At 42.5% G+C, this 12,509-nt stretch overlaps 1 protein-coding gene across 4 annotated transcripts in view; it reads left to right on the top strand.

Annotated features, from left to right (window-relative positions):
* Window positions 1-12,509, top strand: part of FNDC3B (fibronectin type III domain containing 3B) — a 376,057-nt gene that overhangs the window by 297,012 nt on the left and 66,536 nt on the right. For all 4 annotated transcript variants that reach the window (XM_088839060.1, XM_088839069.1, XM_088839078.1 and 1 more), the window contains exons 12-14: window positions 8,154-8,278; window positions 9,495-9,669; window positions 11,843-11,929. In XM_088839060.1, the coding sequence (XP_088695186.1) occupies window positions 8,154-8,278; window positions 9,495-9,669; window positions 11,843-11,929 (387 nt within the window). The remainder of the gene's footprint in view (window positions 1-8,153; window positions 8,279-9,494; window positions 9,670-11,842; window positions 11,930-12,509) is intronic.

Here is a 12,509-nt window from a genome sequence, read left to right as displayed (position 1 = left end):
ATTGGTTTTGAACCAGAGGATCATCCTTGGCTGTTTTAGGAAGCCAAGACCCTCCCACTAATATAAAAAACTAGTGTGCTAGGGAATAAAATGCCTGCAGTATGCATTTGGTATTATGCAGCCACAAACTCCCCCCTTTTCTTACTTTTGAAAATTTCCTCTGTGCCAGAGTGGTCAGTGAAGTGAAAGAGGCAACCCTGAGGGGAGAGTGAGGTTTGGCATAAAGAACTTTGGAATCTACCCACCTCCCTGTTCTGAACCCCTTCTTATATATGGTTATGCTAAACACTTAGGAGCTTTGATTTCTCAAGCCAGCATTTATCTTTGATGTTGCCTAGGGTCCGCCAGCACTGGAACAACTTCTAAATATAGATGTACTAGCAGACTAAATCTTTGAGCCTGGCAGTAGTTCATTTGGCCAGTGCAGCCTTATTTTTTATTTGATTTATCATTGATGTTTCTGACAGATTGAACTATGCTGTTACAGAGCGTACCCAGCCCAGAATCACTCAGCCCATGTCTGGATCCAGCAGCCATGGGCCATGATCACATGGTGCCTGACAACCAAATGCATGTTACCTGTAAGAGAAGGAGGTCAAGAAAACATCAGGAGGAGTACAAGTCACATACACGTTGCTGGTTCACCATGGATTCTAGCACACTTGTTGGCCATTCTCATTTTCTTGTGCCAGGAAGAGGAACAGGAAGGATCATTTCCAATCTATTAATTTGAAGGCAGTTGAAAATGTCAGCCAAGTTCATCTGTTTTTTTTTGTTTTTCATTTTTATTTTTACTTGGAGGATAATTGCTTTACAATGTTGTTTTCTTCCGTATAACAGCATGAGTCAGCTATAAGTGTGTGTGTATATATATATATATATATGTGTGTGTGTATGTATGTATGTATGTATACTTATAATAAGTATATATAAAAAATCCCTCCTTCCTGAGCCTCCCTCCCACCCCATCTCCCATCCCACCCCTCTAGTCATCACAGAGCACCAGGCTCCCCTCTAGCTAGCTATGTTACACATGGTAATGTATACATGTCAATACTTTAGTACCAGTGTTAGAAACACCAGCTTCCAAGATTGTTAGTACACTCCAGGGGAACTGGAAACATTAGCCAGAGCAACCACATTCCCCACGGTCTACAGAACCACTCCTGGCAGGAAAATACTGTGGTTTGAAATAGTTGAAGTATATCTAAGTTGTATGAGTAGAATTGGCTATGGCTGTGTTAAGTTCCTTAGCAGGGAACCCATTTTAAGGATTCCTCTTCCCAAGTACCAAAAGCAGCTTTATAAAGATACTAAGTTAATAAAGAAGGAAAACAGATTTGGAAAAGCTACTTTTATCTGTTTTCAGTTACATAGTTTTACAAATTAACACCTATATTTAGATTTTAACAATTAGTTGTATGTTTTAAATCAAATACTTTTTATATACTTAGATACCACTTTTCGGATAGGCAGACATATCTGTAAATTGATTTCTTCACTGGAGCTTTTTTCCATTATGTGTTGTAAACGGATATCAAACAGGTAGAGATGTGATTGCTTATGGATGTCCTCTGATAGATTATTTAATTTGCTCACTCTTGAGGCTTTAGGCTATGCCATACCTAAACTGTGTCCCAAAGACTTTTGCGTATCTGTATTTAAATATAAAAATATTCCCCAGGGTTTTTTTTTTTAACTCTGGAGATAGCATTATTAAAATTTTTAATTCTCTAAAATGTTATTCTAAGATGAAGTGACCGCATTGCCATTGATTAACAATTTTGGGTGATCTTTATTATCTAGGAATCTTGTTACATTTTTTAGGTTCTACAGAAACAATTTTAAAAATCTATTCAAAGAAGCCTTACTTTGTTGGATGGCTTTGAGGGCCCTTTATGCAGACAGACGTTGAACATTGACTGTATTCAAGCATACTCACTTCTGCTACCTTACTTCCTGGCTATTTATATTTATAGTGCAGGAGGAATTTATAAGTTTATAGAAAACTTCATATTATAAACATACATGGACATCAAAATAGATAAGTGTAATATTGCGTAACAAATTACCTCAAAATTCAGTGCGTTAAACCAGTCACTTTTCTTTTCTCATGGATTCAGGTCAGGGAATTTGGACAAGGCACTGGAGAATTAGCTCGTCTGCATTCCAGTTTCTGGAGCTTCAGCTGGGGAGGGCTTGTTGGCTGGGGTTGGAACCTTCTGGCAGGATCCTCATTCACAAGTCTGGTGGTCACTGCTGACTTAGGTGGGGCTTTGTCTCAGGCTCTCTCACAGCACAGCAGCTTCAGGGGAATCAGCACTGCAAAAGTGAATGTTCTGGTAAAAAGACAGAAACGTCATCGCCTTTTCAGACCTCTCCTTGGTAGTCACAACAGCTTCATTTCCACTCCATCTGTCATGACAAGAGAGTCACAAGCCCACCCACATACACGAGAAAGGGCCATAGGCTTTGCTCCTCTCTGATGGGGAATCAAGGAACATTTGGGCATGTTTAGAATCATCACCATGTGACGCAGGTACTCCTGACTCTCCTCATCTATTGATCTTTCCCCCTTTATCTCTGTGTAGCGTACAGTGTTTTAGGTGCATGCTCAGTTGTGTCCAGCGCTTTGCAAACCCACGGACTATAGCCTGCCAGGCTCCTCTGTCCACAGGGATTCTCTGGGCAAGAATACTGGAATGGGTTGCCCTCCCCTTCTCCAGGGGATCTTCCAGAACCAGGGATCAAATCCATGTCTCTTGCATTGCAGGTAGATTCTTTACCACTGAACTGCCAGGGAAGCCAGTGTTTTAGGTACTATGCCCTAAAAGGGTGTGGACTTAGAAAGTACAGCGTAACTCTTTTCCTGCCCCTGCTGTCCTCTGAGTGTTCTGGGAAGAGAAGAAGGCAGACAGATGTGCCCCAGAAATGCAGCAATAGGATGGGACTCAGATCCTGGCCCGACGGGGTGTGACTCACTGGTGCACAAACCCGGCTCTTTTCCCTAAACACTTGGGAGAGGTCAGTGCCTTCTCCCTCAGTGATGAGGAGAGGGAACCCACGAGGAAAACCGCATTCCCGCCAATGAGTGTCTCTGCCTTACTGTTGCACTTGCGTGTGTTGTCCTCCTTTGGATGACTCACAGGAGATCAGCAAAGTGTTCCCTCCCCGCTCCTTTTTTGTTTATAAACATAGAAACTAATATGTTTATCATCTTATTTAATAGCTAATTTTAAATTAACTCAATTAAAAAGAAAAATTGGGTTTTTTTTTCTTTTTGCAGCTTGAGGCAGTTGTAAAATAATGTAGCTTTTTGCAACTGTGTATTCTATAGTATTTTTTTCATTTGGTGAAATTTTAACTGGTAATGTTTATGGCATTGTGCTTTGTACCATTTATTAAATAAAAATTTTAAAAAAAAGAAAAATACTTGAGTAGATAGTAAAAGGGCAGAAGATAAAGTGAGAAAATAGAGAATATATTGCTTAAAACATTTAAAATCTTTTATTTATAATTTACCCCTAGATTTCATCTTAAAGAGTGAAATAATATTTCAAGATATCTTTGTCCCTGAAGTTTATATTAACTCATCTTGAAAACCGTTTCCAAGGGTGACTCACTGTCTGCTGTGGAGCCACAGGAGTTACGTCTCACATTGCCTTCTCTCACCCCTGCTGGTCTGAGATTGGGTCCTTTCACAGTCTGGCAGAAAGCTGGCACTCTTCAGAATGTAGCAGGAACTTTGTAGGACCTAAAAGAACATCTGGACTCTGATTTTTATTAGGACTTGTAACCAAATGTGTGACCCTTCTACCAAGGGAGTGAAAATGTGGATGGAGTGGAACGGACGTGGGCAGAGTGGAGCTTTCTGAGTGTGGGATGGCTGGGACCTGCCCCCCAAGATAATCCGCACACCACCCCACCCCCACCCCCCGCCACCCCGTACTGTGTGAATTGAGAACTGGAAAGAGCCCCTTGTTCACCAAGGATCAAATCAGTGAGATGTCCAGACTAGGTCCGGTGAACTCTGGTAAATTGAGTTCAGTGGCATCAGGGACCAGGCCTCCTGGAGGGCTGGAACTTAAGCTGATCAGTGGAGTCTAGAATATAGATTCTATGCCAAGTATTTCTGTTCAATGGTAACAAGAGGTGATGGAGGCCTAACAGGAGCTTGGGACTGTGGAAAGACTAATCTGAAATATGTCGTGTACATGATTGAGCTGCCTGCAAATCGAGTGCTTTTCTGGGGAGCAGTTTTAACCAGAAGTGGAGGACAAGCGCCCTGGTGGAAAACAGTTCCATTTGTCTCAAGGCCCAGCACTATGAGTGGGTGCTTGCAGGCTAGGTCTGAGTCTAGGATGATGCATATTAGCAAGAACTGTAAACTCATTGGAATGAGAAGAGGAGCTCAGCTGTAAAAGGAAGCAACGTGGGTTTGTGATGCCTCACTCCCCACCAAAGTGAGCACCTTGAAGTCTGTTCACACACAGTTGGTTTGTACTCCAGAATTTCTTCACGTTCTAGTAAAGATTAACTTTGTCCTTGAGTGAACTTCAGTGTGCGTGGTAGGAAAAAGCATTTAGGCATGCCCAGGATTATGAAATGGAAACAAGTTAGGGAACCCTGAAAATCTGTTCTTTTTGGCTTGCAGACACTGGCAGTAGGGAGCTAGTCCAGAACACGCTGGGGCTTCATGTCCAATGAGGTCAGTAGTGTGGTGGCCAGATCTGTGCCAGAACGATCACGTTTCCAGCCTCCTGTCACCTCTGCTCTCACTGGGTGAAGTTTTCTTTCCTTCCCGGGAAAAGAGGCACTCCAGTGCTCGTCTCAAAGAGATTTTGATCCTGACTGGTCCCATGATGCACGTCCGTGAGCTCCCAACGTGCAGAATCAGGGTGCTCCTGGCCATCAGTGTCTCAGCTTTTCCCTCGTAGAGCAGCCAGCTCCTTGGCCTATTGAGCTCCCCTCTGTGTGACACCCCACACGTGGCCTAGCAGCAGTAGCTGAGCAGGGCAACGCCTCAGCCATGGGTGTGTCTGCTGCCTATGTTTGACCAGACTTTTGAAGACAGCGGGCCTGCAGCGTGAAGAGATTGTCCATTTCCACTGGGACCATGTTTTTGTGGGAAAGTTTGCATGACACTAACTTTAACTTATTATAGTGTGAGTTGTTCCTTCCAGGTACAGCTGTTATGTCTCAGTAATCCTGTGTGCTTTAAATTAGATTTTATTAGAAGAGGGAACATGATATAGATTATAATATCACAATCATTTGGAGCCACGCTACCTATCAAATATGGAATTTGTGATTTACTGTTTGTAAAACTTCACTAACCACAGTGACTTGGACATATTTAATTCCTGATAAACAATTGCATTATCATTCCTGTCCATTTCTCTGAGTCTTTTAATCTTCTAGACATTATATATTTTAAACCCTATCAATTTCTGTCAACAGAAAGAGCTGGATAATATTTAATTTATAAATGCTATTTGCAACCTGGGGTGACGCTTGGTTTGCAAACAGATTCTTTACATCGCCTGTACCTTTGACTGTGTACTTATTCTGATGCCTAAGCCTAAAGCCATCAGAGAAGCTGGTATGGTCTTCCATGGAAGACTAGGGTGGCTCAGGAGCCATCCCACGTGGGAGCCCACAGTGTTCTCCATCTTTGCTGGCCCACCTCTTAACAGTAGATTACCTTTGCACTACAGACTCTTGTGAATATTAATTTTTTTTCTTCCCAGGTATCCCATTTATATTAAACTCCTTGTCATACATGAGTATTTTATTGTATTCAAGAACTTCTCTTGTTTGAAATATTTTAACCTACTTCCTTTCCTCCTTTTTTTTTTTTTGTTTTATATTTGGTAACTTCTAAAAATTCACCAGTAAGCTTTACTTTTTTAACTCTGTGAAACATTTGTACTCTCACCCCTTCATATTCTACAATTACCATTTCTAAAACTTGATTCTAAAGTTCCACCAACTCTGGGTCATTCTCTGTGTTCTTGAGGTTCAGGCTCATAGTAGGATATCGAGAAAGGTATAAAATTTGGCATGCTTTACCTAAACAAGCTGGAGTTTATCTAGTAATTGTTCATGATACCGAAGTAGAATTTTTTTTTTTTAATGTTGGCAATGTAGGAAAACCTCCTAAAGGTCACAGAATGGCTCTCTCGCTCAGTTCTCTAGTGAGCCCCAGTGCTCTGGCCCTTTAAAATAAAAGTCCAGTTCCCATCATTGATGCCTCCCCACTCTTTTTTTTCTCATTTAAACCACAGGCTGGTTTCCACCATATTAAAGCAAATCAACCTGGTAAGGAACAGACTGACTTTTATTTACTGGCTGTAGTTCTAAGCACCAGAAATGGGCAAAGGAGACCAAACAAAGAATAGGAAAAGTGAGGCATTGAAGGGGAGCCAACCTGGGGTTTGGAAGGCTTCCGTGGCAGCAGGATGTGCCTTTCTTGCACTGTTTACTCTGAGCTCAGAAATAGGGGAGGAAAGAAGGTGGATCACGCTACTGCCTGAAATGGATACAGAACATACCAGGGCGTGCGGTGCACAGAGTGTAATCAGACACTGGATGTAATTATGCAAATGTATGCATAAACGGCTTTCCTTTGAATAACTTGTCTGCAGCAACTTTAATGCTCAAGGTTAAAGTAAGCATAAGGGCATGATTTGCCAACCACAGAGTGACTTTGCCCAAGTCGCAGCTGAAAAACATATGCTTTACTGCCCCCTTCATCCAACCCCACCCCTACCATTTTTCATCATTGTACCTGACTGCATGTTGAACCCTTGATGACATGAACTTTGGCTCTTTAAGACTATTAGGGCTTCTACTCTCTTCCTTTGGAAAGGGTACCACATTGCTTGGGAGGGGAGATTGGGAAAAGTTTGAGGATGACTGTTAATATCCTGTGTTATTTTTAATCTGTTTAGCCTGGTGATACTTCAAGCTAGTTGTATGCTTATTTTGAATTAAACTTCACCTGGAATTTTTTTTTTTTTTAAGTCGTAAGCATTTGGAGGCCTATTTAAAGGAAGGAAATGCCTACATTTTCTTAGGAGAAAAATGTGCCTTCTTTGTTTTTTATATAATAGAGAGCTTCAAACATATTCCTGAAAGTCCTGGGCTTGGCTGGCTGATTAAAATGCTGAGATTCATCCAGCATTAACATGTGATTTTCTTTTGCATGAACATAGATAAACTCCTGTGAATTATGGGTATGAAATATTCTAGAAAACTGCTGATATGAGTATTCCATGCCTCTGAGCGTGGCACAGAGTAGTTTTTGGTTTTTTTTTTTTTTTTTCTTCTTAGATCTATTAAGAGAACTCACTGGAGTGTTTTCTTTTTACTTTAAGGAATTTGAAGCATTATATAAGGCTAGGAATGTATTAAAAATGTGTTTCCAGCCTCATAAAACACTTACAAATGTCTGTAATACACATAGATGAATTGAACTGATGTTCCAAGTCCTCGTCAGACATTCAGCTTAACTACTAGCCTTGATAGAACTCCCAGATTGTACAAAGCACTGCTTTGAGACCAGATGTGGACAAGATTTAGTCAAAGGCATGTGCCCAGCGTTTAGGGATGAGCATACAAGCAGCTCACCAGCCGGAATCTACAGGTGTGAGCTTGGGAGCTGCCACAAAGCAAGAGAAGAGAGAGAAGACCAGGGTGATGGTGGTGGTGGGAGGAACATTTGTGACCTGCAGGGCTGCATAGATTGGTCCTTGAGTGCTGGGCCGTCTGGGGAAGACTGTACAGTTCCCAAGCTAGCGATCCTGTGAGGCCGCAGACTCACTCTAATGGGCCAGATTGGACTATTTGACCAAATGAGGAAGAAGATCTGAGAAACTGTGATCCTTTACTTGAGCTTTGCCCTGTGCCTGAAAGGGGCCTTCTTTTGTTGATCAAAGTCCTCTTTCAAAATACCACAAGTATGGTACCCTACCTGTCTCAGTAACAGAATTGTCTGTAGTACCTTTGTGTTAAGGATGGCATTTCATTGTAGAGTGCTTTCCTTCTCTTGGTTTTGTTCATCCAAGCTAGAAAATTAAGCAGTTATTAAAAATGCTCCTTCATCATCATCTTTTTTTTTTAACTGTATGTGCATTGTTATTTTCTTTTAGGGAAAAAGAAACAGTGGTTTCAGACAGTGCTTCTTTGGGAGCCAGAAGCACTGCAAGTTGACAAAGCTGTGTCCAGCCATGGGGTACACGTTCCGGCTGGCTGCTCGGAATGACATTGGCACCAGGTATGGCGTTTCCTAGTCCTCGTGCCTTTAAGCCTCTATATGGTGTCCCTGAGTCCTCCTCTCACATTGCTGAAAGGTGAGGTTGCCTGTTGCCTCCACATCGCATCAGCTGGAGATTTTCCAAAAGAGAACCCTAATCAGAGGCTAGAAGGCCCCTTCTGAGGTGATAAATGCCGCTGTGTGTCCTCTGTGCAGCCTTGCAGGCTATAATACAGAAAGGCCCACTAGGGGTCTCAGAGAATCAAGGGAAAGGTAACTACAGATTTTGAAAGGGAATCCTCTGAGGACTAGTTTTCAGATGTGCGTTTTTCTTTCATCACTTTAGCAAGCTACTCATTCAGTTGCTTTTTTCAATTATGTCTGAGTGTTTCCTGATACAAAGAATGAGTTGCTGGGCCATCCATTGTTGTCAAGCCCAGGCAGATACTCACAAGACTGGAGAGAATCTGGACTGGGTAGGACTCACGGCTTGCCTCCAAGCTGCTAGGGAAAGGTGAGAACAGGTTTATGGTGAAGCATCAATAGATTAAAAGTGCCTTGAAAAGACCATATTTCAATTGCACTGCCTGGGTAACTCTTGATTAAGGGAAAAATTTTTTCTTTCATCACTACTTGTTGAAAATCTTCTTAAAGGTTCAGCACATGATTGGTCCCAACCCTTTATTCAGCCTAAATAACTTGTTAAGATCACAAACTTTTCAGCCCTCTTTCCCTACCCATAATAGCCATTGTATTTTTAGAGTTCACTAGTTGAACAGTCATAATGATAAAGGCTTCTACAGCTTCAGAATTTATAAATGAATTAAAAGCATCCACAAACTTTTGGAAAATGGCAGCATACATATTTGTAAAACATTTTATCAACAGGCAGTTGTTTGCCCTTATATACATTGATTTGACAGTTCCTTGGTAGCTGTGGCTCATACCATGTCACCATCACACTGTGCTTATTCCTAGGTGCCTTTGGGGAAAATAAAATATATTGTCCTGTAAAACAGTATGCTTTTCTAGTAGTAGACTAAGTAGGGAGTGGGTGATCGGGGTACGTTGAAGTTGTGGTAGGGAGCATCACACAAAGGATCCTTGCCTGCCTTTGCTCGCTGAACCTGTCAGGCCACAGACTTACCAACCCAAGCCAGTTACACGGTAACTTTTGAAATGCTGAGACTCCTCCACATGCTCCTAAATGTGTCTCACCAGATTTGTTTCTCTCCAGCGGGTATAGCCAAGAGGTGGTGTGCTACACATTAGGAAACATTCCTCAGATGCCCTCGGCACCAAGACTCGTTCGAGCTGGGGTCACATGGGTCACACTGCAGTGGAATAAGCCAGAAGGCTGCTCACCTGAGGAAGTAGTCACCTACACCTTGGAAATCCAGGAGGACGAAAACGTAAGTCTGGCACATGTCATACTTCTGTGTGCATTCTGTAAAATCAACTTTATCACAGCTACGGGGTACGCTGTGAAATTAGATTCACTGCCTAAATTGGAAACCAAACTCTTAATTTCTACCAGTGCAACCACCAGCAGAAACCTGTCCTTCCCACAGTCTTCCCCAGATCAGTAAATGGCATCCCTGACCTTTCATTTGGGAAAGCCAGGAACCTGTGGGGTCATCTTGACCTCATATGTGGGTTGTGTTGTTACATTAGTCATTCAGTCGTGTCTGGCCCCATAGACTGTAGCCCACCAGGCTCCTCTGTCCATGGACTTCTCCAGGCAAGAATACTTGAGTAGTTTGCCATTCCCTTCTCCAGGGGATCTTTCCAACCCAGGGATCGAACCCAGGTCTCCAACATTGCAGGCAGATTCTTTACCGTCTGAGCCACCAAACCTCATATGTAATCAGTCAGCAAATCCTTGTAAATCTCCCTCCCAAAGTTACCCAGAAATCTGATCATTTCTCAGCATCTGCACAGCTACTGTACTTTTCCAGCCACGGTCATCTCACCCCTGGGTTGTTGGAATGGCCTCTTAAGTATTTTCTCTACTTTCATCCTTACACTCTGTTCTCCACATGAAGCCAGAGTGATCCTGTTAAATAAAAGACGGCATGTCAGTGCCCTGCTCAGAACTCTTCCCATCTCAGTGCCTTCCCTCCTCTTCCAGAGGAGAAGCCAGTACTCGTACAATGACTTCCAGGTCCTCCAAATTCAGGGTCTTCATCACTGACCTTGTTCCTGCTGCTGTCATCTCGCTGAGCACACCAGCCATGCCCTCCCACAGCGCCTTTGAGACTCCTGTGCCCTCTGGCTCACATGCCCCTTCAGATATCTTTGAGTCACTTCCCTCATTTCCTTAAGGTCTCTTCTCACATGTCACCTCTTTAGGGAGCCCTTCCCTGACCGCCTTGTATGACAGCACTGTCCAGGAGCACTTTCTGTGGCGATGGAGATGTTCTGTAATTTGTGCTGTGTAATAAGATAGAGCCTAGTCGCACATGGCTGTGGAGCGCTTGAGATGTGGCTGTCAGCCCACAGAACTGGATTTTAATAGTATTTAACTTAAATTGGAAGAGCCACATGTGACTGCTTCATTGAGCCTGGAGAGCTATAGAAAGCAGTGGTCCCTAGCTCTATCACTTACTCTCTTCTCTTACCCAGCTTTATTTTTCATCTTATAGCACTTAACACCACACAACATGCTTCATGTTTGTATGCAGAGTGTTTTAAATTGCTTTCTCCAGCTGTCATACAGTTTCTGATGGGCACGACTTTGTTCTTGGTTGGTGCTAAACCTCTAGAGCGTGGAAGAGAGCCTGGTGCATTAGAGGTGCTCTGAGATCAGATGGATAAATGGGGATGGATCAATGGATGCATGCATGACTAAGAATACTGTTGTATGAATTATGTAGTGGAGAAGGAAATGGCAACCCACTCCAGTGTTCTTGCCTGGAGAATCCCAGGGACGGGGGAGCCTGGTGGGCTTCCGTCTATGGGGTCACACAGAGTCGGACACGACTGAAGTGACTTAGCAGCAGCAGCAGCTGTCAATGGGACATTTATCCCATTGAAGGGCTATATCTTCCCCATCCAAGCTTGCCTTTCCCCGTTAGCCAGAAGACACTGTCAGAAACCCCAACCACTGTTTATTACATAGCACATTGCAGCTTGACAGTGAGGACTTCTGCACAAGAGCTTTTTTTTCATAACAATGTTGTTAAATATATTTTTTTTAAAACTACATACTGCTTCATTAATTTGGTAGTTAAATTCTTTGTTTAAAATGCTTATTGAGTAGCCCGAAAAAGTTTGCTCTGTGAGGAAAGTATATGGTGGCATCTATTCCAAAGCAAATTTGCACTTTTTCAAAGAGAGCATTGTTCTCTTTCACATTAGTGTTAGTCTCACAATAAAAGTGCCCAGATCAGGACAGATTATGATGTGATAACAATTAAAGTTTTACTTAAAGCACCATGGGATTCTGGCCCTATTTTTGCTATAGCTGCTATACTTCTGGCCCACTGTGATGATGGAAGGAGGCAATATAAAACTCCTACATACAAGGGATTTAATGCCCAGATTTTATGATACTGATGTTTCTTCCTGGCTTTGCCTTTTCAGGATAACCTTTTCCACCCAAAATACACTGGAGAGGATTTAACTTGTACTGTGAAAAATCTCAAAAGAAGCACACAGTATAAATTCAGGGTAAGTCAGCCATTTGAGTACTTGAACTGCTTAAAAGTGAAGCTCTTTTATGTTTCACCCCTTCATCATTTTAAATCAACTGTACAGGTTAAAAACTTTTTTAAGGTTGCTGCACTTTACACTTTTCAAGTAATATCTATAAAATACACACCATACTTTAATTTTAAAGCCCACCCCCCCACACACACTTTTGAGAAAAGAAACCTGTCGCTGTAATGTGCTGTAATAAATTACATAACAACGAGGCTAGATGCCCTTGCCCAGGAAGATTCAGGCCAGGTGCCCAGCGCACCTGTCTCTCACCTGCACTTTACATCCTTCTATCCAGAGTTCCTTCTTTCCATCAGATTTCCTTTTTTTCCATTGTCCTGTGCTCTTTTGCCCATTTTCTTTTTCTCAGCCATTTTTCGTTTTCTCTTCTGTTACCTACACCCCTCCCCCATTAGGCTCTGGACAACCACTGCTGATGTCACCGTGGGACATTGTGTTGTAGCAGAAGACAGTTTCGCGATCTCATTAGGAGAGAGGAGACAGCAGGCCGCCTTCTGTGCTGCCTTACTGTTCATTGATCCTAGCACAG

This window comes from Moschus berezovskii, chromosome 1 (genome assembly GCF_049115385.1).
Source record: "Moschus berezovskii isolate FMDL1 chromosome 1, NW_MosBer_1.0, whole genome shotgun sequence".
NCBI lineage: Eukaryota > Metazoa > Chordata > Mammalia > Artiodactyla > Moschidae > Moschus > Moschus berezovskii.
This window is presented reverse-complemented; position numbering and strand designations above follow the sequence as displayed.